General features: G+C 34.9%; 1 protein-coding gene across 1 annotated transcript in view; it reads left to right on the top strand.

Moving 5' to 3' along the window:
• LOC144235935 (disintegrin and metalloproteinase domain-containing protein 32-like) overlaps positions 1-26118 on the top strand; it is a 149509-nt gene that overhangs the window by 90511 nt on the left and 32880 nt on the right. The window contains exons 12-16 of the mRNA XM_077769550.1: positions 3197-3374; positions 10315-10407; positions 11887-12070; positions 21007-21021; positions 25023-25128. Coding sequence (XP_077625676.1) covers positions 3197-3374; positions 10315-10407; positions 11887-12070; positions 21007-21021; positions 25023-25128 — 576 coding nt within the window. The remainder of the gene's footprint in view (positions 1-3196; positions 3375-10314; positions 10408-11886; positions 12071-21006; positions 21022-25022; positions 25129-26118) is intronic.

Raw genomic sequence — 26118 nt, 5'->3', positions numbered from 1 at the left:
CCAACCTCAAAAAAAAAAAAAAAAAAAGTACAGGACACTGCTTTCCCATTACTTCTTTCTATCACTTAATTTCTCTGTTCTCCGAAACCAGAATTTAGGCTAGTTATAGCATAGTTTCAGTAAGCTTTTATAAAATAATTGGGAACAAAGCTAATATAGCATTAGAATTCCAAGTGTAAGTCTCAGCCAAATAAGTGGAAAGACTTCTTATAATTGATTACAATAATCTTTGGAAATACATGTTCTTAAGAACTGCAATTTGGGGGACCAAAAAAGCAAATAATTAGGGATTAAATATAGTTGACTAAAACTAGTTTCCAGAGATAAAATATTATATAGTTTTCAATCAAAATTTTCCTCACCTAATTTTAGTGACAAGATTATCAAATTTTATGCTTTATAGTAAAATATGTATTAATATTTAATAGTAAATATTTTATTATGTAACATTCAGAGATGAATTTTAGCCTAAAAATACACCTGAATTTGAAGTCTTAAGCAACTGTGTATGAATACTAATCCTGCGGATTTACAAACTGAGTGGGTTTTGTCAGGGTTTTAGCTTCTCTGAACTTTTAAAATGCTGGTGACAATGCCAATGTCCCTGATTTCTGATGAGAATTAAATAATCAAGTATATAAAATATCTGGCTAATATGTGCACAGTATATGACAATTTCCACCTTGTCTGTTAGATTTTTACTACATATTTAGAGTGACTCACGGAAATATTTTGTGAAGTTATCTTTATTAATGGTGTGTGAACCTTATAAAATTTTGATTAATATACAGTTTCTCTAAAATCTGTAAGAAAGCTCAGGAGTAAGCACAGTATAGTCTGTTTAATAAAAGTTTTTTGTTGTTATGAAAAATCAATAGACAACTGATTTTATGTTTGCTAAGTCCTGCACTGGTATTAAGTTAATACCAACAATAAGGATGATAAAATTATTGCCTCAAACAACTTACAACTTATTGAGTTATCTATCATATTATACATATACTACAAACCTGTGAATAAATATTGAAAAAATATTGAAGTAGAAGAGATTTAAACTTTCAAAGAGTTTGATTATTTTTTCTTAAAAAAATTGTTTTTGAGAGACAGCATGTGTGCAAGTAGGGGAGGGCAGAGGGAGAAGAAGGGAGAGAGAATCTTAAACAAACTCCATGCTCAGCATGGAGCCCCATGCCAGGCTTGACCTCATGACCAGGAGATCATGACCTCAGCCTAAATGAAGAGTCAGATGCTTAACCAACTAAGTCACCCAGGCATCCTTCAAAGAGCTTGATTCTTAAATTTATAATGGTCAGGGGAAAGACTGAGTGAGTAAGAGACATTTGAAGAATTTTTGATATATATCTGGGAATTGACATAAATGGATACTGGGTTTTCTCCATTCCTAGGCAGAAGTGTCATACACTTATGTAAATACTTCTTCCCTATATACAAGAATTTACATACAATCATACCTCAAAACTCAAATTTTCTCCTAGGCGGACATCTGGGTAGCTCAGTCAGTGAAGCGGCAAGCTGTTGATTTTGCCTCAGGTCATGATCTCATGGGTTCCTGAGCTGGAGCCCCACATTGGGCTCTGCACAGACAGTGTGGAGCCCGCTTGGGATTCTCTCTCTTTCCATCTCTCTCTCTGCCCCTCGTCCCTCACTCGTGCTTTCTATCTTTCTCAAAATAGATAAACTTCCAAATATTTTTCTCTTAGATGTAGTTTGTAATGCACATAACAATGAAGTTAAATCTATTCTTAATTTTTTTTATTGTGGTAGAAACACTTTTTTACATGTTTTTTTAAATTTATTTCTGAGAGAGAGAGACAGCATGAGCAGGGGAGGGTCAGAGTGAGAGGGAGACACAAAATCTGAAACAGGCTCCAGGCTCTGAGCTAGTTGTGAGCACAGAGCCCGATGCGGGGCTTGAACCCACAAACCATGAGACCACAACCTGAGCCAAAGTCAGACCTTTAACCAACTGAGCCACACAGACACCCCTGTGGTAGAAACACTTAATGGAGTTCTCTTAAAAGTTTAAATATGCAATACAGTATTGTTAGCTATATGCACTATGCTGTATAGCAGATTTCTAAAATGTACTCATCTCAAATAACTGAAACTTTATACCCATTGAATAACTCCCCATTTCTGCCTTCTTCTAGCCTGTGGCAACCACCATTGTACTTTCTGCATCTATGAGGTTGACTGTTTTAGATATATTTGTGAGATCATGTTGTATTTGTCTTCTGTTACTGGCTTATTTCACTTAGTATAATGTCCTTGTGGGTCATTCATGTATTGCATATGGCAGGATTGCCTTTTTTTGAGGTTGAATAATTTTCCATTGCATGTGTGTACCACATTTTTTAAATTAATTCATCTATCAGTGGATATTTAGGTTGCTTCCATATCTTTGCTATTGTGAATAATGCTGCAATGAATGCTGCAGATACCTCAATGATATCCTGAGTTCAGTTATTTCAGATATATACCCCAAAGTGGGATTGCCAGATCATAGGGTAGTTCTCTTTTTAACTGTTTGAAGAACCTCTTCTACAGTTTTCCATAGTGGCCGTCCTAATTTACATTCCCACCAACAGTGTACCAAGGATTCCAATTTCTCCATATCCTTGTCAAATCTTATCTTTTTTTTTAATGAGATCTTAACAGGGTGACAGTGATATATTATTGTGTGTGTGTGTGTGTGTGTATGTGTGTTTAAGTAGGCTTCACACCCACTGCAGGGCCCAGTGTGAGGCTTGAACTCATAACCCCGAGAGCAAGACCTGAGCTGAGATCAAGAGTAGGTTGCTTAACCAAATTAGCCACACAGGTGCCCCTTATTGTGGTTTTGATTTGCAATTCCTTGATGATTAGTGATCTTGAGGATCTTTTCATTTACCTGTTAGACATTTACATGTATTTTTTGGATAATGATCTATCCAGATTCTGTGCCCATTCTCTAACCGGTTTGTTTGTTTTTGACTATTAAGTTATATTTAATTTTATTTAAATAGGACATGTATTCCCGTGAATGAAATCAAATGACCTACTCAGGAATTATTTTGGCCTTTAAGCACTTGTTATGAATATCTATCATTACCTATTAAATTTACCATTTTGAAATTATATAGAGTTCTGCTTTCAGAAGTATACTGCCAATGACATTGTATGGATTCATCTCTAGGAGATCAAGTGGTGTGAAGACTTTTAGCAGTTGCAGTTTGAGTGACTTTGAAAATTTCATTTCAAATAAGGGTGCCAAATGTCTTCAGAATAAACCACAAATGCAAAGAGGCGTGGCAGCAGTCTGTGGCAACCGCAGAGTGGAGAGAGGTGAAGTGTGTGACTGTGGTACTGAGGAAGTAAGTCTGATAAATAGGAAAATTAATTAATAAATTTATTGTTTTAGTTCATCTCTTTGACATGAATGTTATGTATCTCAAATATGGTAGAATAGCATGCAGAATATTTACAGTAAGTGAAATCAAGTTTGAAATACATACAAGAATATACTATATAGATAGAGGTTGAAGAATTTGAACAAGAATAGAGTGTATTCCTAAAAGTTATTGCGGATGGAAAAAAAGAGTCTAGAATGAACTTTTGTGTTCTAAACTAAACGTATAAGATGTTTCCAAACCTGTGCTTAACATTTGGATATTTTATAAATGTTTTACTGAAGATTAATGTTGTCAGCCAATCATCATGTATACTTTAGGCTATTATTTCACAGTAGTAGTATGGTAATGGAAGACTATTAATATTACATTCTGAACATAAGGTGATTTTAATTATTTACTTGGAAGCAAATCTCTGAAAATATAGTGAATAAAAAGGTCCAAGTTGTAATACGTTTAGACAATTCAGTATTTGCAGCAGTACTGTAGGTATCATATATTCCATGATTACAAAATAGATGGAGGGGCTCCTGGGTGGCCCAGTCAGTTAAGCCTCCAACTTCAGCTCAGGTCATGATCTCATGGTTCATGAATTTGAGCCCCACCTCAGGCTCTGTGCTGACAGCTCAGAGTCTGGAGCCTGCTTTAGATTCTGTGTCTCCCTCCCTCTCTCTGCTCCTCCTTCACGCACACTCTTTTTTTCTCTTTTTGTCTCAAAAATAAGTAAATATTAAAACAATTAAAATAGATGGAAATGATATTAGAGTGTGATACATATATAGGTCTGGATATACTTGTATCTGTATCACACTGTTTTAATTATTATGCCTTTCCATTATGTTTTTGTCATTTGGTAGAACAAGTCTTCCTAGTTAATTCTTCCTTCCTTTTCATTCTTCTTTCTTTCTTTCTTTCTTTCTTTCTTTCTTTCTCTCTTTCTGTCTCTCTCTCTCTCTCTCTCTCTCTCGTATAACTAACATACAGTGTTATTGTAATTTCAGGTGCACAATAATATTAATTCAACAATTCTATGCAATTCTTGGTGCTCATCACAATAAGTGTACTCTTAATCCTTTTTATCTATTTTCTCCATTCCCCTGCATAGTCCCCTTTAGCAACCACCATTTTCTCTCTCTCTCTCTTTGGTCTTTTTTTTTTTATCATTGTCATTCATTTGTTTCTTAAATTCTACATTTGAGCGAAATTGTATGGTATTTGTCTTTCTCGACTAATTTAATTTAGCATTATATCCTGTAGATACATCTGTGTTGTCACAAATGGCAAGATTTTATTCTTTTATGGCGGAGTAATATTCCATTGCATTTATATACTGCATCTTCTTTGTCCATTCATCTATGATAGGACATTTGAGTTGCTTCCATATCTTGGCTGTTATAAATAATTCAGCAATAAACATAGGGGTGCATATATCTTTTTGAATTAAGATTTTTGTTTTCTTTGGGTAAATACCCTGTAGTGGAATTACAGATTTGTATGATATTTCTATTTTTAATTGCTTGAGGAGCATCCATACTATTTTCTACAATGGCTACAACAATTTGCATTCCCACAAACAGTGCATGATGGCTCCTTTTTCCCCCCACATTTTCACCAACATGTTATGTCTTGTGTTTTTTATTTCAACCATTCTGACAGGTGTAAAGGGATACCTCATTGTAGTTTTGATCTGCAATTCCCTGATGATCAGTGATGTTCATTATCTTTTCATGTGTCTGTTGGCCTCTGCATGTCTTCTTTGGAAAAATGTCTACTCAGATCATCTGCTGATTTTTAACTGGATTATTATTATTTTTTTGGTATTGAGTTGTAGAAGTTCTTTATATATTTTGGATATTAACCCCTATTTGGATATAGCACTTGTAAACATCTTCCCATTCAGTAGGCTACCTTTTGTTTCGCTGATGGTTTCCTTAGCTATGCAGAAGCTATTTATTTTGGTACAGTCTCAGTGGCTTAATTTTGCTTTTGATTCCCTTACCAGAGGAGATATATCTGCAAAAAATGTTTCTACGCCTATGTCAAAGAAATCACTGTGTGTAGTTTTATGTTTTCAGATCTCACATGCAGTTTCTTAATCCACTTTGAGATTAGTTTTGTGTATGGTGTAAGAAATGGTCCAGTTTCATTCTTTTGCATGTAACTCCAGTTTTCCTAACACCATATGTTANAGATATATCTGCAAAAAATGTTTCTACGCCTATGTCAAAGAAATCACTGTGTGTAGTTTTATGTTTTCAGATCTCACATGCAGTTTCTTAATCCACTTTGAGATTGGTTTTGTGTATGGTGTAAGAAATGAAGAGGCTGTCTTTTCTACATTTTATGTTCTTGCCTCCTTTGTTGTAGATTAATTGCCCATGTAAGTCTCTGAACTCTGTATCTGTTTCATTGACCTAAGTGTCTTTTTTTTGTACCATGTACCATACTGCTTTGATTACTAAAGCTTTGTAGAATATTTTGAAATCTGGGATTGTGATACCTCTTTAGGAAACTTCAGATTGTCAGTTTTGCCTGATCTAGAAACTCATATGAATGGAATTATGCAGCACATATCCTTTGTGTCTGGCTTTTTCCTTTCAATACTGTGTTTTTGAGATTCACTCAACACTGTTTTATGTCACAATCATTGCTTCCTTTTTATTTTTTGTAATCTTTTGTTGTTTGAGTATAACATAATCTGTTTTTCATTCATCTGCTAAGGTGTATTTGAGTTAACAGCAGTGAGCCATTATTCCAGATTCCTAAAAAGTAGAATTGCTGGATCATATGATAGGTGTATGTTCATGAGAAGCTGCCAAACTATTTTCCAAAGTGTTGTAATCATGTTACATTCCTATCAGCAACATCTGAAACTTTTATTTCCCCCACATTCTCAACAAAATGTGATGTTTTAGTATTCACCTTTTAAATTTTAGCCATTACAATTGTTTTGGTTTGTATTTTCTTGATGACTGTAATGATGTTGAGTTTGTTTTCATGTCCTTGTTTACCATTAATTTTTTTTTTGTTATTGATTTGTAGAAGTTTTTTTTCTTTTTTCCTATAGGCTGGATATTCGTCCTTTGTCAGACATGTTCATTACAAATATTGTTTCCAATCTGTGTATTACCTTTCTGGTTGCTTAGCAATATCTTTGAATGGCAGGCACTTTTTATTTTTTTCATGAAGATCAGTTTATCATTTTTTCTTTTATGGTAATGCTTTTTGTGTCCTAATAAATCTTTGCCCACTCAAAGGTCATGAATATTTTCCCTTATGTGTCCTATGAGAAGTTTTAGTTATCAATCACAATTAGTTTGTGGTCCATTTTGAGTGTGGTTTTGTGTTTCACGTGATTTTGTTTGAAGTTCACTTCACTCCATTTGAATATCATTTTTTTGGTAATATTTGTGAAAACGACTATCTTTTCACCATTGTATTAACAGCATTCTTATGAAAATAAATTACCATACATGTTTGTTACCTTGGATTCTTTTCTGTTTATTTATGTAACTTATGCCAGTTTTACACTGTTCTAATGTATTTTCACAGTAAATCTTGAAAACAGATAATGTAAATCATCCAACTTTGTTCCTTTTTTCCAAGATAGGTTTACTATTCTAAGATCTTTGTACTTTGATATAAATTGGAAATTCAGCATGTGAATGTAGGAAATTTGATTGGAATTGTGTGGTATGATGTATGGACATCAGTTTTGGGAGAACTACGTTTTTTACTAAAATTGAATCTGTTAGTCTATGCACATGGTGTATATCTCCACTTATTTGTCTCTTCTTTAATTCATCTAGTTTTTCTATAGTTGTTTCTGTAGCATTGTTTTAAAATTTTATTTAACAATTATCCATTGTTAGTATAAAAAATACAACTGACTTGTGAATTCACCTTAGATCTACTGTTGATTAGAAATGTTGAGAATGGTCTTTTTTTTTTATTTTCAGGGAGAAAGTTTTCTGACTTTCACCATTAAATACAATGTTAGATAAAAGCTTTTTTTTTTTTTTTTTGGTAAACAGATGCCATTACCATGTTGAGGACGTTTCTTTCTATATTCTAGTTAGCTGAAAGTTTCAAATCAAGAATTAGTGTTGAATTTTGTCCAATGTCTTATTTTTGTGTCTATTTTGTGTCTATCATGTAAGTTTTTTCCTTTTTACAGTTTAACATGGTACATTTCACTGGTTGGTTTTTGAATGCTTACTCAGCCATGCATTCTGGCATTAGCTTCATTTGGGTTATTCTGTGTATGTTTTGCTAGATTTAATTTGCTAATATTTTGTTTGGGATTACAACACTTATCTTCACAAGGGCATTGTGGTCTACAGACTTGTTTTTTCTTGTAATATTTTCTGGTTTAAGGCAATTCTGAACTCATAAAATGAGTTGGAAAGTACTCCCTTTACTCAATCGTTTCTGAAAGAATTTGTTTAGGATTAGTATTATTCCTATTTATTTATTTATGTGTTTATTATTTTTATCATGGAAGAGCACTTCACATGAGATCTACTCCATTAAATCTGTGCTCCTGGAAGTTTTACAGCTTTGCATTTTACATTTAAATTTATGATCCGTTTTGAGGGTTTTTTTTTTTTTGTAAAAAGTGTAGAGTCAGTGGATAGTCATTATTTTCCCTGTGAATGTCCAGTTCTTCTAGCACCATATGTTGGAAAGACTACCCATTCTCCATTGAACTGCATTTACTCCATTGTTAGAGATTTATTATTGGTGTTAGTCTGTTTCTGGGATTTTTATTTTGTTCTATCTCTTTGTTTATTCTTTTGTGAATACCACACTGTCATTATAATTTATAGTCAGTTTTGAAGTTGGGTGTTATCAGTCCTTCAGTTTTCTTCCTCCTCTTCCTCATTTTCTCCTCCTCCTCCTCCTCCTTCTTTTTCCTCCTCCTCTTCTCCTCCTCCTTCTACTCTTAAGTATTATGTGACTATTCTGCTTTTTTTTGTATCTCTATATAAAATTTAGAATTAATTTGTTAATATCTACAAAATACCTTACTGGAAATTTTATTGGAATTATATTAAGTCTCTAGATAAAGTTGGGAAGAACTTACATCTTGACAGTATTAAGAAAATAACAGTGGTTTTCATCAGAGTTTTATAGTTTTTACTCATGCAGATTCTATGGAATTTTGTTAGAACTTTTCACAAATACTTCACTGTTTTGGTGCTAATGTAAATGACATTGTTTTTTAATTCAGATTCCCATTTTTCATTGTTCATATACAGGAAAACAATTGATTTTTTATATTAACTTTGTATCCGTAAGTCTTTCTATAATAACTTATTATTAGTCACAGGAGATTTTTGTTTTTGTTACTTTTTTGTAATTTATTTGGGATTTTCTTTACATAGTCAATCACATAATTTATGGAAAAAATAGGGTTTTTTCTTCCTTTTCAACCTATATATTTTGTATTTCATTTTCTTATCTTATTGCATCAGCTAGGACTTCCAGTGAGATGTTGAAGGGAGTGGTGACAGGTAGCATCCCTGCCCTGTTCCTGATCTCAGGGGTGAAGCTTATGGTTTCTTGCCATATATATGATGTTAGCTGTAACTTTCCTCTAAATGTTCACTATCAAATTTAGGAAGTTCTCCTCTATTCCTGGTTTGCTCATGTTTTGTATTATTCATTAGGTGAATTTGGGTTTTGTCAAATGCTTTTCCTACATCAGTTGTTTTGGTCATATGATGGTTTTTCTTCAGTCTGTTGATAAGAATGGATTATACTAATTGATGTTTGAATGATGAACCAGCTCTGCATACTTGCAATGAATTCCAGTTGGTTGACATGTATAATTCTTTTCGTACATTGTTGGATTCTATTGCCTAACATTTTGTTGGGGATTTTTGGATTTATGTTTATTAGAGATATTGGTCTATAATTTTCTTTTCTTGTAATGTCTCTCAGTTTGATATTAGAGTAACACTGGCCTGATAGAATAAATTGGGAAATGTCACACATCAATTTTGTAAGAGTGTTGTGTCTGTAATTCTGTGGGATGAAGGCACTATGAGTTTCTCCTGGATTTTGTCTTAATTGCTTCTTCTCTTGGCTAATTTTAATTTGTATCCTTTCTATATAATAAACCATACTTGTGAGTTAACAGCTTTCAGTGAGTTCGGTGAGTCCTTCTGGTAAGTTATCAAACCTGAGAGTGGTTTTGGAAATCCTCTGAATGTTTGGTGTTAAGAAGTAAGGACAGTTTTGGGGACTGTTCTAACTTTAGAGTAGGCCTAAACTCTACATACCTTTTCCCCACCAGGATTCCTGAAGTATGATTAACAAATAAAAATTGTATGTTTTTAAGATATTCAACATGATGTTTTTGATATATGTATACCTTCTGAAATGATTACTGCAATCAAATTAATTAACATATCCATTACCATTTTTTGTATGTGTTGAGAACACTTGATCTATCCTCTTAGCAAATTTCAAGCATATAGCACAGTATTATAGTCATCATGCTATACAGTAGATTTTGAAAACTAATTCATTCTTATATGAAAACTTGTACTTTTTGAACAATATCTCCCCCTTTTCTCCACTTACCAGACATGATTAATCACCATCCTATTCTCTATTACTATTCTCTAATTTCTGGAAAAAAGTTGTTTCATACATTTTTATCCTAGTTTCCTAGGTGAGTGAGAGTTGCTGGGGTACTAGTACTCTGTTCTGAAGTGAAAGTCTTATTTTAGTATTTTAATTTTTTAGAGATACAAAACTATAAATGTTTACAGCATTCGTATCCTTCCTCAAAACGCAAAAAATAAGCCCAGAAAATATAGTTTTTGTGAAAGTTCATATTATTATCACAATGTATTTTTACTTGTGTATTCTACTAATTCTACTATTCTAATAGCAATGTGGACAGGATAGCTGTTGTAATTTTCGAACTTGTAGACTGAAACCAGGAACACAGTGTGATAAAGGATTATGCTGCAAGAACTGTCAAGTAAGATTTAAGTTTATTAATATCTTCCAAGTATATAGAGAATCATGTCTTAGATACCTTAATACATTTAAAACTATAGAGGTAAGTAAAAATAAATGAACTTTTTGAAACCAATATTATACTTTATGTTAACTAACTGGAATTTGAATAAAAGCTTAAAAATAAATGAACTTTCAAATAAAGAAAAAGATACTAAATTCAGAATCAGATTTCTGATTTTGTGAATCTTAGTTGGATATTCAGGTTTCCTTCTTATGGCCATTATTCTGCCTAACTTTATGCTGTTGTTCTTAAAACTTGATTGAGAGTTATCATAAGATTGTTCAATACAGATCTCCATTAAGAGGGACTTTTAATTTATTCTATCCAATATTTATATTTTTATAAATAAAAATATTGTTACTAGTTTTGATAGGTATCTGTAGGTATGTAATTGAAAGGCACAGCAGTTTCCCATAAATATATAAATAATGAAACTCACTAGAAGTAGCATTTTCCAAATGCTACAATTAGCACAAAGTTTAATCTACAAATTTATTATTTATTCAAAGATCATTTGATTTAAAGATCACACACTAGTTTATATGTTGAAGATGTTGACTCTTGTCCCCTGTTTTCCTTGTTAGCTCCTCCAATATATTTATAACAAATTTGTCATATGGGAATCCGTCTATTACCTACTATGGGTTATGCATTTTTTGTATCCTTGACTGATGCAGTTTTATTTTATTTTTTTCTAGAATCTTATCATGTGGTTACATTCTTATCTCTGTGATCTTTTTAGTGTCAACCTGAAGTCATGAATTAAGGTGTATGAAATAGACGCCCATTTAAGATTGTTTCAGAATTCTGTATTTGAAAGTGTTATTTAACTATAGAATAATTCATGAGAAAGATTAATTATTAATTAATATAGTTAATTTTGGGGTGTCTTGATGGCTCAGTTGGTTAAACAACCAATTCTTGATTTGGGCTAAGGTCATTATCTCACAGTTTGTGGTTTCAAACCCCATGTAGTACTTTGCACTGGTGGTGTGGAGCCTGCTTGGGATTCTTTTTCTCCCTCTCTGTCTGCCCCTCCTTTACTCATGCTCTGTCTCTCTAAAAATAAATAAACATGAAAAAATTTAAAAAGTGTAATTAATTTTAGGGGCGCCTGGGTGGCTTAGTCGGTTAAGCGTCCGACTTTCTTTCGCTTAGGTCATGATCTCGGGGTTCGTGGGTTCGAGCCCCGCGTCGGGCTCTGTGCTGACTGCCAGCTCAGAGCCTGGAGCCTGTTTCAGTCTGTGACTCCCTCTCTCTCTGACCCTCCCCTGCTCACGCTGTCTCTCTCTCTCTCTCCTAGAAATAAACAAAACATTTAAAAACAATTTAAAAAAGTGTAATTAAATTTGAAATAGAACAGTTTTGAAATAAATATTGATAAACACAACAATCTTAAATGTAATGTTTTATTTTTTGTATTTTAATTTCTATTAGATTGAAAGACAAGGTGTTGAATGTAGGAAACCAAGACATAGTGAATGTGATATTGCTGAGTTTTGTAATGGAAGCTCACCAGAATGTCAACCTGATATAACTATACATGATGGACATGTATGTAAACAAAAATATGTGTGTTATGATGGAGACTGCCAGGATACAGATNTCAAACCCACGAACTGTGAGATCATGACCTGAGCCGAAGTCGGAGGCATAACCGACTGAGCCACCCAGGCGCCCCAAGGTAATAATGTTTTGTAACATCTACATAGCTGGTCCTTAATATTCTTATTAGCACCAGGATAATTGGCAAATATATTCAATTATATATGCATATTATATTTATATATAATTGTAATATATGTATATACATTGTATAATTATATATTATACCTATATGTATATATAATTTAAATTCTATCTATATATTTAAATTATTCAGTTTAACATCTATGTTTTTATTTTTTTAAGATTTACTAAGATATAACTGACAAAGATACATATTTAAGCTATATGTATTTATGTTTTGCTGAAATAATTTTGTGAAATAATGGCCACGGTCAAGGTACTTAACATATTAGCTATGTGTATATGCTGAGAAGTGAAATTGCTTCATCATAATATGGTTTATTTTAATTTTTGAGGAATCTATATATAGTTTTCCATAACAGCTCTACCAACTTCATTCCCAACAACAGTGTGCAAAGATTCCCCTTTTTCCACTTACTTGCTAGCACTTTTTTTTTTTTTGTCTTGTTTACAGTACCTCTCCTAAAAGGTGTGAGTTGTGGTTCTGATGATTAGTGATGTTGAGTAACTTTTCATATATCTGATGGCCGTTTTTATGTCTTCTTTTGAGAAATGTCTACTTAGGTCTTTTGTTATTTTTACATCTCATTTGTTTTTGCTATTGAGTTGTATGAATTATCACATATTTTGTAGATTAACCCTTTATCAGCTACATGGTTTGCAAATATTTCTCCTGCAGGTAGCATTTTGACTGTTGATTGTTTTCTTTATTAATAAATTTTTTAGCTGGATGCAGTTCCACTTGTCTATTTTTGCTTTTGTTGCCTGTGCTCCTGTGTCATGTCTAAAATATTATTTCCCAGACCAATGTTCAAGAACTTTTCCCGTTTTCTTCTAGTAGTTTTACAGGTTCAGGTCTTAGGTATAAGTCCATCCTGACCCTCATCCCCACTCTTCAGCTTTATTGAGAAATAATTGACATATAACATTGTGTCATTTTCAGGTGTGTAGCATAACATTGATTTGATATGCTTATAATTGCAAAATGACTACCACCGTATTGTTAGCTAACATCTCCAACATGTCACATCGTTACCATTTCCTTTTTGTAGTGAGAACATTTAGAATCTTATTTCCTAGTAACTTTCAATATATAATACAGCATTATTAAGTATAAACATCATGTTGTTCATTAGATCTCCAGAGCTTATTTATCTTGTAACTAGAAATTTGTCCCCTTTTACAAACATCTCTTCATTTCCCCCACCTCCCAGCCTGTGGTAATCACCACTGTACTCTGTTTCTGTGAGTTCAGTGTTTTTAAGTGATTTTACATGTAAGTAATATTATACAGCATTAGTCTTCCCTTGTCTGACTTATTTCACTTAGCATAATGCCCACAAGATTATCCATGTTGCTGCAAATGGCTTCTTCCTCATGACAGAATAAAATTTTATTTTACATAAATACTACATTTTCTGTACCTATCCATCATCGACAGACACTTAGATTGTTTCAGTATCTTGCCTATTGTGAATAGGGCTGATATAAATATGAGTGTGCAGATACCTATTCAGGATCCCGTTTTCATTTCCTTCGGACATGAACTGGATTAGAAATGGGTTGCGGGATCATATTGTAATTCTAGTTTTAACTTTTTGAGGAACTTATGTACTGCCTATTCATAGTGGTTGTACCAGTATACCTTTCCACCAACAGTGCATAAGTGTTTCATTTTCCCCACATCTTCACCAACATTTGTTACTACTTGAGTTTTGTTACATTCTAACAGATGTAAGGAGTTATCTCATTTTGGTTTGGGTTTGCATTTCTCTGTTATTAGTGATATGTTGAGTATACTTTCATGTACCTGTTGGCTATTTTTATGTCTTTGAAAATTATTCTATTCGTTTGTTTTTAAATTCAGATTTAAATCCCTTCCCCCATGGTCTTCTGTTAAGTTTCTCAAGATCCACATATGAGTGAAAAGATATGATATTTGTCTTTTTCTAACTGACTTATTTTACTTAGCCTGAGACCCTCCAGTTCCATCCATGTTGCTGCAAATGGCATGATTTTATTCTTTCTCATTGCCAAGTAGTATTCCATTGTATACATAAATCACATCTTCTTTATCCATTCATCAGTTGATGGACATTTAGGCTCTTTCCATAATTTGGCTATTGTTGAAAGCACTGCTATAAACATTGGGATACATGTGTCCCTATGCATCTGCAGTCCTGTATCCCTTGGGTAAATTCCTAACAGTGCTATTTCTGGGTCATAGGGTAGTTCTATTTTTAACTTTTTGAGGAACCTCCTCACTGTTTTCCAGAGCGGCTACACCAGTTTGCATTAGAGGGTTCTAGTTTCTCCATATCCTCCCCAGCATCTATAGTCTCCTGATTTGTTCATTTTAGTCACTCTGACTGACGTGAGGTGGTATAGTGTGGTTTTGATTTCTATTTCCCTGATGCTGTGTGATGTTGAGCACCGTTTCATGTGTCTGTTGGCCATCTGGATGTCTTCTTTGGGAAAGTGTCTATTCATGTCTTCTGCCCATTTCTTCACTGATTTGTTTTTCAGGTGTGGAGTTTGGTGAGTTCTTTACAGATTTTGGATACTAGCCCTTTATCTGATATGTCATTTGCAAATACCTTTTCCCATTCCATCAGTTGCCTTTTAGTTTTGTTGATTGTTTCCTTTCCAGTGAAGAAGGTTTTATCTTGATGAGATCCCAATAGTTCATTTTTGCTTTTATTTCCCTTGCCTTTGGAGATGTGTTGAGCAAGAAATTGCTGTGGCTTAAGTCACAGAGGTTGTTGCCTGCTTTCTTCTCTAGGGTTTTGATGGTTTCCTGTCTCACATTTAGGTCTTTCATCCATTTTGGGTTTATTTTTGTGTATGGTATAAGAAACTGGTCTAGTTTCATTCTTCTACCTGTTGCTGTCCAGTTCTCCCAACATCATTTGCTAAAGAGACTGTCTTTTCACTGGATACTCATTCCTGCTTTGTCAAATATTAATTGGCCATACATTTTTGGGTCCAATTATCGGTTCTCTATTTTATTCCATTATTCTATGTGTCTGTTTTTATGCCAATACCATACTGTCTTGATGATTACAGCTTGTGATTGTAATGCCTCCCACTTTGGTTTTCTTCTTCAATATTACTTCGGGTCTTTTGTGGTTCCATGCAAATTTTAGGATTGTTTGTTCTAGCTGTGAGAAGAAGAAGAATGCTGGTGTAATTTTGATGGGGATTGAATTGAATGTGTAGATTACTTTGGGTAGTATTGACATTTTAACAATATTTATTCTTCTAATCCATGAGCATGGAATATTTTTCCATTTTTGTGTGTCTTCTTCAATATCCTTCATAAGCTTTCTATAGTTTTCAGCATCCAGGTCTTTTACATCTTGGGTTAGGTTGATTCCTAGGTATTTTATTCTTCTTGGTGCAATTGTACGTAGGATCAATTTCTTGATTTCTCTTTCTGGTGCTTTATTATTAGTGCATAAAAATTAAACTGATTTCTGTACATTGATTTTGTACCCTGCAGCCTCGCTGAATTCATGTAACAGTTCTAGCAGTCTTTTGGTGGAGTCTTTCGGGTTTTCCATGTACAGTATCATGACATCTGCAAAAAGTGAAAGTTTGACTTCTTTGCCAGTGTTGATGCCTTTTATTTCATTTTGTTGTCTGGCTGTTGACACTAGGACTTCCAACTCTATGTTAAACAACAGTGGTGAAAGTGGACATCCCTGTCATGTCCCTGATCTCGGGAGAAAGCTCTCAGTTTTTCTGCATTGAGGATGATACTAGCTCTGAGGTTTTCATATGTGGCTTTTATGATTTTTAAGTATGTTCCTTCTATCCAAACTTTCTTGAGGGTTTTTAGTAAGAGAGGGTGATGTATTGTCAAATGCTTTTTCTGGATCTATTCACAGGATCATATGGTTCAATTTCTTCTATTAATGTGATGTATCACATTGATTGATTTGCGAATATTGAACCAACCCTGCAGCCTAGGAATGAATCCCACTTGATAATGTTGAATAATTCTTTTTATGCTGTTGAATTTGATTTTCTAGTATCTTGTTGAGAATTTTTGCATCCGTGTTCATCAAGGATATTGGCCTGTAATTCTTTTTAGTGGGGTCTCTGTCTGGTTTGGGAATCAAGGTAATGCTGGCTTCATAGTATGAGTCCAGATGTTTTCCTTCCCTTTCTATTTTTTGGAACAGCTTGAGAGGGATAGGGATTAACTCAGCTTTAAATGTCTCGTAGAATTCCCCAGGGAAGTCATCTGGTCCAGGAATCTTATTTATTGGGAGATTTTTGACAACTGATTCAATTTCTTTATAGTTCTGGGTCTATTCAAATTTTCTATTTCTTCCCATTTGAGTTTTAGTAGTGTGTGGATGATTAGTAATTTGTCCATTTCTTCCAGGCTGTCCAGTTTGTTGACATATAATTTTTCATAGTATTTTATGATAATTGCTTGGGGTTCTGAGGGATTGGTTGTAATAAATCGATTTTCATTAATGATTTTATCTATTTGGGTCCTCTCTTTTTTCTTTTTGAGATGTCTGGCTAGAGGTTTATCAATTTTGTTTATTTTTTCAAAAAACCAACTCTTAATTTCACTAATGTGTTCTACTATGTTTTTTTATTCTATATTGTTTATTTCTCCTCTGATATTTATTATTTCTCTTCTGCTGTGTTTGTTTTCTTTGTCGTTTTTCTCCTAGTTCCTTGAAGTGTGTTATTAGATTTTGTATTTGGGATTTTTCTTGTTTCTTGAGATAGACATGGATTGCAATGTATTTTCCTCTTAGGACTGCCTTCGCTGCATCCCAAAGAGTCTGGATTGTTGTGTTTTCATTTTCATTTGTTTCCATATATTTTTTGATTTCTTCTTTAATTGCCTAGTTGACCCATTCATTCTTTAGTAGGATGTCCCTTAACCTCCATGCATTTGGAGGTTTTCCACACTTTTTCCTGTGGTTGATTTCAAGTTTCATAGCATTATGATCTGAAAATATGCATGGTATGATCTCAATTCTTTTATCTTTATTGAGGGGTGTTTTGCGACACAGTATTTGATCTGTCTTGGAGAATACTCCATGTGCACTCGAGAAGAATGTATATTCTGCTGCTTTAGGATGAAAAGTTCTAAATATATCTGTCAAGTCCATGTGGTCCAGTGTATCATTCAAGGCCATTGTTTCTTTAGTGATTTTCTGTCTAGATGAACAGTCCATTGCTGTAAGTGGAGTATTAAAGTTCCCTGCAATTATGACATTCTTGCCAATAATATTGCTTATGTTTGTGATTAACTGCTTTATATATTTGGGTGCATTCCAAATTCGATTCATAGACATTTATCATTGTTAGCTCTTCTTGATGGATAGACCTGTAATATAAGATAATGCCTTTCTTCATCTCTTGTTATATTCATGATTTTCTTTGGGTACTTTTTCTTTTAGAGAAATCTGGGTAGGGGGTTATCAATTTTGTTCATTTCTTCAAAAAACCAGCTCTTAATTCCATTTGTCTATTGTCCTGGTGTGTGCGTGTGTGTGTTTCTATATTGTTTATATCTGCTGTAATCTTTATTATTTTCCTTCTTCTGCTGGTTTTGGGCTTTATTTGCTGTTCTTTCTCTAGCTCCTTAGGTGTAAGGTTATGTTGTGTATTTGAGACTTTTACTGCTTCTGAGGTAGGCCTGTATTGCCGTTTACTTCCCTCTAATGACTGCCTTTGCTGCATCTCAAAAATTTTGTACTGTTGTGTGTTCATTTCCATTTGATTCCATGTATTTTTTAAATTCCTTCTTTAATTTTGTGGTTAACCCATTTATTCTTTAGTTGAATGTTCCTTAACCTTTATGTATTTGAGGGTTTTTTTTTTCTTGAGAATGACTTCATGTTTCATAGCATCATGATCTGAAAACATGCATGGCATGATCTAAAACGTTTTGTATTTGTTGAGGCCTGATTTGTGATTCAGTATGTATGTCCTCTAGACAAGTCTCATGTACATTTAAAAAGAATGTGTATTCTGCTGCTTTAGGATGAAATGTTCTGAATAAATCTGTTTACATCTGTTTCAGTGTGTCATTCAAAGCCATTGTTTCCTTGTTGATTTTTTGCTTAGATAATATGTAATTGCTGTAAGTGGGGTGTTAAAGTCCTCTTTGGACATCCATTATCATGATAGAGGGTTCTCCGTCTTCTCACTTTCAATCTGCAGGTGACTCTAGGTCTAAAATGAGTCTCTTATAGGCAGTATATACATGGGTCTTGTTTTCCAATCCATTCAGATGCTTTATGTCTTTTGATTGGATCAGTTAGTCCACTTACAATCAGAATGATAATTGATAGCTATGAACTTAGTGCCTTTACCTGTAAAGTTGGTGTTTCTGGTGATGTTCTCTGTTCTTTTCTAGTCTTTGTTGTTTTGGGGCCTTTTCCCCCCACTCAAGAGTCCCCTTTAACATTTCTTGCAGGGCTAGTTTAATGTTCATGAACTCCTTTAGTTTTGTTTGGGAAGCTTTTTACCTCTCCTATTGTGAATGACGATTCAGTATATTGAATATATCATTACACTCCCTTCTGGCCTGCCAAGTTTCTGTGGAGAGATCTGCTGCTAACCTGAACTGTTTTCTCTTGTAGGTTAGGGATTTCTTTTACCTTGTTGCTTTCAGGATTCTTCCTTTTCTTTGCATTTTTCAGATTTAACTACAGTATGTCTTGATGTTGGCCTGCTTTTTTTTTTTTTTTTTTTTTTTTTTTTTGATGGGAGTTCTCTGTACCTCATGAATTTGGATATTTGTATCCTCCAGATTAGGGATATTTTCTCTCTAGTTTGCTTAAGTCAACCTTATGCACCTTATCCCCTCTATCCTTCTTCTGGGACCCTATACTACAAATGTTATCCTTTATGGAGTCACGAAGCTCCCTAAGACTATTTCTATTTATTTTTCTTTTCCTCTTCTTTTCAGGTCCATTATTTTCCATAATTTTATCTTCTCTATCACTGATTCATTCCTCTGATTTATCCATCCTAGTTGTCATTGCATCTGGTCAACCTTGAATCTCAGAGTATATTTTAAATTTTAGCCTGACTAGTTTTAGTTCTTTTATGTCTGCAGTAAGGGATTCTCTAATGTCTTCTATGCTCTTCTCTAGCCCAAGGATTATTATCCTTATAATTGTTATTTTAATTTCAGGTTCAGGCATCTTACTTATATCTGTATTGATTAAATCCCTGGCCATTACTTCTTTCTATTCTTTCTTTTGAAGTGAATTCCTACATCTTATCATTTTGTCTAAGTCACTGGTGTGTGTGTGTGTGTGTGTGTGTGTGTGTGTGTGTGTGTGTGTGATTTTTAGGAAAGCCAGTAAGTAATTCCATTCCATAGTAAGGGCTTTATTAAGAAAAGATAGATAGATAGATAGATGATAGATAGATAGATAGATAGATACATACATACATACATACATACATACATACATAGGCAGGCCTTTACTGCCTTGGGCCTGGTACTTCAGGAGGTGTTTCAGAGTGTGCACTCTGCTGTTGTGTTTTGGCTGCTCCTTCCCTTGCATCAGTCGTCTGCAGCCTCTCTTTGCCTGCAGTGGGGGTGTTTGGACCTTGTTCACTGTTGGTCAAGTTTTAACTAGGTGTTTATTGGTCTTCTTATTAAAAGAAGCTAGATCCAAAAAAAGAGGCTAGATCCTATTTACCCTAGATCTGATACTCTGCAGCACTCTATAATCAGTAGACTTGGTTCTTGTAAGGGGTTTGTGCTGGTGTTCTGCTACATTGATTGTCAAGTGGACTTGGCGTAGTAGAGATTCACCTGCAGGGCTCAATGGGTGTGTCTTGGTGTGAGCAGCTTCAGCCTCCACTGGGTGGTATTATATTGCTCACTGCCATGGGTCAGTGCTGATGGGTGGGGAAGAAATGGCACCACTCTGCTCTCTTCAGGAAGCGCTCACAGAAGAGCAAGCTTCTGTCAAATACCTGCCTTTGTTCGGTCTCTGTTTGAGCTGTCTGGCTGCTAGGCAGCATAGTATTCCTGTGTTTTATCTCAGGAGCATGGCTGGGATTCAAACCTCCAAATTTTAGGAGCCTGCATGATGTGGACCTGCACTGATAAACTGGGGGAGTGTTTTGACACGATGTGGCTGCTGCCAGTTCATCCCAGAAAATGGTCGCTGGACTGTGCAGTGGTTTGGAGTTTATGGTAGAGCACAGCAAAAACCTGGCACCAAAGATTGCTGCCCTCAGCTGGTGTCTTTGTTCATATGCTAGCGAACATTACAGCATTATGGGTCTGCCAGTTCTTTTGTCCCTGGAGAGGCTGTGCCACCACTCCAAAATGCATTACAAGAAGGGGAACTGTTTTTCCATGGGCTTCTCAGACCACATATCCCATTTGCCAGTCTCTGGCCTCCTTCCCTCCCAAGTACTGAGTACCACTAAGCCTGCTAGGCACAACTCTGTGTTGGCATGGACTTCTAAAACAAGACTTTGTGCTCCCCTACTTATAAAAGCTTGTGGTGGTCAGCCCCTCTCCTTTTCCCACTTAGTGGTTTTAGGGAAGAGTTTTTCTTGTGCAATCCCCTGCACATGCTTTCACCCTTTGTCTTTCTTTCTCTCTTTCTCTTGCTCCTCTCTCGTGAACAGGATTTCCTCCTCTTCACGGCACCCACAGTTCTTTCCTCCCCCAAATTAATTCTCCATAGCGTCTGCCTTCCACAGAGCCATTTATCTACCTGTATATGTACAGTTTGTTCTTTCAGCCCTCAGATCAATTTTATGGGTTTTCAGAATGATTTTATATTTATTTATCAGTATTCAAGGGACGAGGCAAGCTTAAGATCCCCTACTCCTCCACCATCTTAACTCCTCTCATCGATAGAAATTTTTTAAGTGGAAGATAAGTTAATGTGTATCTTTAGCTTAGTAGATCTTCCTAGTTCATTTCTTGGTAAAGTTTATAAGATAATCTTAATAAGAGAAATCAAGGCCTCAGAAATTCCTTACCATAAATTATTGTGTGAATGTTAGTATCCAGAGGGAGTCCATTCATTTAATTAATATTTGGCCCCAACCCCCCAGACTCAAAATCTATCACACATTTGAAGTTCTAATATAGATGATAACCCACTGTCTTTGGCCCCTAGAAAAGTTTTTTGTAAGTAGTAAATGTGTTGGTATGATAGAAGGAATATAGGAACAGTGGCTATTGGAAGATAGTACTTGTGCATTTGTCTGAGGTAAAATGGAGTATCTTGGAAACAAATTGTGTTATGGTAGAATCTATAAAGATGAAAATATCATTAAGAAGTTTCAGGAATTATATAATGTAAGGTGCAGTTATTCAAAGTGGTTATTCAGCTGAGCTTAGTGTGTATGAATTCACGAATGGTAATGGATTGCTTATAAAGTGTCTGTAAGATTGTGTATGTTAACAGTGAGCTCACTTAACTCGGTATTCCAAACTCCCCAGTTCCTAAAATGTATTTCCATAGGTTGAGCTGGCTACCTCATCTCCCGCTGGTCCTCTGAGCACTGGCTCAGTTTGGAACTCTGTAGGGATCAGTATGATATTCCTGTTACTAGTGAAGTGTGGCATCTGGTGTGGTATATCTTGTATGAGACACCCATTCCTAAAATATTTTGGCTTACCACAGTGGCAATTCCCTTTATTGGTTAAAAAATAAAGTAAATTGTTATTATACATATACAGTGGTTCAAAGAGTTTTTATTTCTCTCATATAATATTCGAGAGGTAGGCATGTTGTCAAAGACATTTCAGTAACTTTGCTCTACTGACATTTTCCAGAAACTTTTGGTCTTTCTTCTTGCTTAGAAATCCCTTGTGTCTCTGGTAAAAGATGGTTTCCAAGCACAAAATCTTTATACCAGTCCATGGAGTCAAGAAAAGAGGAAATTAAACTGTAGTTAGCTGATAACTGTAATTAGGTGTTCTTTCAGCAATTACTGATATTAACTTGATGTTTTGCATATATAATGTTTGCTGATTTTCCACTGGCCAAAATCTAGTCACATAACCACATCTGGTTGCAAAAGAGTCTGGGAAATGTTTTCTTTAGCTTGGTATCTTTTGTCCTGCTATTAATAAGAAACTTCTGTCACTAATGGAAAAAAGAAGGCATGGATATTGGGAGAAATTGCCAGTTTCTGTGCTATTTTTCCTCTCTTTAGCTCAACATTAGTCATTAGAGGTTATGGTAGCACAATACTCTTTGTACTAGTCATGTTTATCTCAAGTGCCAAAGTTTATAACAGAGAAAGTAGCTGTGTTAGGCAGAATTCTTTTTTTCTTTAAGTTTTTATTTAAAATATAGTTAGTTAGCCTACAGGGTAACATTAGTTCAGGTGTACAATATAGTGATTCAGCAATTCTATACAATACCCCAGTGCTCATCGCAAGTGTACGCCTTAATCCCTATACCTATTTAACCCATCCACCCCCTACTTGCCTCTCCTCTGGTAACCCATCAGTTTGTTCTCTATAGTTGAGCCTGTTTCTTGGTTTGCCTCTCTCCTTTTCCCCTTTGCTCATTTGTTTTGTTTCTTAAATTCTGCATAAGAGTGAAATCATACAGTATTTGTTTTTCACTGACTTATTTTGCTTAGCATAATATTCTCTAGTTCCATCCACATCATTGCAAATGACAAGATTTCATTCTTTCTTACTGATGAGTAATATTCCATTGTTTGTATTTATATATATATATAAATACATTCATAAATTGATGGATCCATGGGCTGTTTCCATAATTTGGCTAGTATAGATAATACTGTTATAACCATCAGGGTGCTCGTATCCCTTTGAATTAGTATTTTTGTATTCTTTGGGTAGATACCTAGCACAATTGCTGAACCATAAGTACTTCTATTTTTAACTTTTTGAGGAATCTTCATACTGTTTTCCACAGTGAGTGCACCAGTTTGTGTTCCCACCAACAGTGCAAGAGGGTTCCTCCTCTACATCCTCAACAATACCTGTTATTTCCTGTGTTGTTAATTTTAGCCATTTGGACAGGTGTGAGGTGGTATCTCATAGTGGTTTTTTGTTTCTATTTCCCTGATGATTGATGTTGAACATCTTTTCATATGTCTATTAGCTATCTGGATGTCTTCTTTTGAAAAAAGTGTCTATTCAAGTCTTCTGCCCATTTCTTAACTGTTTTTTTGGGGGGGTGTCAGGGTGTTGAGTTTGGTAAGTTCTTTATAGATTTTGGATACTAACCCGTTATCAGGTATGACATTTGCAAATATCTTCCTCTGTTCTATAAGTTGCCTTTTAGTTTTGTTGATTGTTTCCTTCACTGTGAAGATGCTTTTTAATTTGATGTAACTCCAATAGTTTATTCTTGCTTTTATTTCCTTTTCCTCAGGAGACATATCTAGAAAGAAGTTGCTATGGCCATTTTCAACATTTAGGTCTCTAATCTGTTTTGGATTTACTTTTGTGTGTAGTATAAAAAAGTGGTCTAGTTTTATTCTTCTGCATATTTGCTGTCCACCAACACACGGTGTTGGGAAACTGTTTTTTTTTTTTTTCATTTGATATTCTTTCTTGCTTTGTTGATGATTAATTGACCATACAGTTGTGGGTTCAATTTGGGGTTCTATATTCTGTTCCATTGATCTATGTGTCTTTTTTTTTTTTTTACTGATATTTGCCAGTACCATACTGTTTTGCTAATTATAGCTTTGTAATATAACTCAAAGTCCAAAATTGTGATGCCTCCAGCTTTGCTATTCTTTTTGGGGATTGCTTTGTGATTTAGGGTCTTTTGTGGTTCCATGCAAATTCAGGACTCTCCTAGTGTTCAGGCCTTGGATTAATCTCCTCCCTTTAAGTTGGGGCAGAACCAGTGAATATGTGATGGAATGTCATTCTCATGATTATAGTTCATAGTAAAGATGAAGGAATTTTGAAGATGTAATTAAGGCCCATAATTAGTGACCTTTGTGTTAAGCAAAAGGAAGATCATTCTCAATAAGCCTGACTTAGTCATGTGAGCCCTTTAAAAGATGGGAGATGTCAGAGAGATTCTCTTGCTGGCTTGGAAGAAAGAAACTGTCACGTTGTGAGAAGGACATGTGACTAGGATGTGAGGGGTGTTCTAGGAGCCAAGAGCAACCCCTGGTAGCTGGTAAGCAAATAAAGCTCTGACTATAAAAAAACTCCTGAATTCTGCCAACAACCAATGAGCTCAGAAGAGGACTTCCACCTCTGATGAGACTGCAGCCCCAGCCCATAACTTTATTTAGCCTTATGAGACTCTTGAACCGAGAGTGAACTCACTTGTGTAATATTGTACATGGGTGTTGTTTTAAATTGCTAAGATTTTGGTAATTTTTTTTACACAGTGATGAAAACCAAATACAGTAATGAAGGGAAAAGATAGATAATAGGTTGGCATCTTTGCTCCCTTCATTTTAGACTTTCTGAAAGTGCAATTAGATTTCTTCAAGGGATTTTGTAATAGACCTATTTATGAGTTCCTACTCTTAAACTAGGAAAATGAGTATTGTTTTCTTGCATTATCTCTGTTGCCTTTTTCACAGAGCACTGTCATGGTTTATACTTCTGTAACTCTCCTTTCCCCTCATGACATCTTTTGTGATTCAGATGAAAATGAAACAAAAGGAGGAAAAACCATGAGCACTACTGTTCACTTTAATTCTCTTTTATTAAAAACAATCTTACTAGGAAAACTTTTGAATTAGATGCTAACATTAGAAGGCGAAGTAAACATATAAGAGAGAATGAACTAAGATGAAAAAAGAAGGGAGTTTTAATCCAAATATATTTCTAACTCCGACAGGTTCAAAAAATGCTCCATTTGCCTGCTATGAAGAAATAAACTCTCACGGTGATAGGTTTGGGAACTGTGGTAAAGTAAGAGGCAAATTTCAATACTGTTCATGGAGGTATGCTATGCAAATATTAGAGATACTTTTCTTATGTTCTATAAGATTTTGTTTTTAGCTTTATGTCATTCATTCCACTGGTTTCAAGAATCACATGTGTCAGGGAGTGAATTGTAAATCAAAATCTGTAGCCCTGACATCTTTCTTGTGCTATACACTTGAGATTTCTATCAAATTTTAAACACCAATATCTGGGTGATCATTAGGCTTCTAAGTTCAATCCAAGATTGAAAGTAATAATATCCACTGCATTTTTTCTCTCTGAATCTGCTCATTTTTCTTTATAAAAGTACTATCCCTATTCACTTGATTGTTTGTCCAAGCTGAACACTGCCCAGTGTCCATAAAATGAAATTAAATTTCTACTGTACCTGAAAGGCAAGCTCTTTGATATTTTGGTAATTAATTTATTTTAACTACCATTTATTAAGAACTTACTATGTGGGGTGACTGGGTGGCTCAGTTAAGTCTCAGACTTTGGCTCAGGTCACAATCTCATGGTTGGTGAGTTTGAGCCCTGCATAAAGCTCTGTGCAGACAGCTGAGAGCTTGGAGCCTGCTTTGGATTCTGTCTGCTTTTCTTTGCCCCTCCCCTTTGCACTCTGTCTGTCTCTGTCAAAAATAAAGAAACATTAAAAAAGGTACATCTTAAAAAAAACCTACGTGCTGGACACTGGGCTAGATACTCATTAGCAAGCATTCGTGACCCTTGTACTTATTGAATTTGTGCACTGATAAACACGCCACGTAGTTTTGTTTCCTTGCTTTGTTATGCTCTTAATTTTGTTTGTAAATACCTTACTCTGGGGCCCCTGGGTAGCTCAATTGGTTAAGTGTTTGACTTTGGCTCAGGATCTGAACTCATAAGTTCAAGCCTTGCGTTGGGCTCTGTGCTGACAGCTCAGAGCCTGGAGCCTGCTTCAGATACTATATCTCCTTCTCTCTCTCTCTCTGACCCTCCCCCATTTGCACTCTGTCTCTCTCTCTCTC

The sequence above is a fragment of the Crocuta crocuta genome, unplaced genomic scaffold (assembly GCF_008692635.1).
Source record: "Crocuta crocuta isolate KB4526 unplaced genomic scaffold, BGI_CrCroc_1.0 scaffold698, whole genome shotgun sequence".
Lineage (NCBI taxonomy): Eukaryota > Metazoa > Chordata > Mammalia > Carnivora > Hyaenidae > Crocuta > Crocuta crocuta.
This window is presented reverse-complemented; position numbering and strand designations above follow the sequence as displayed.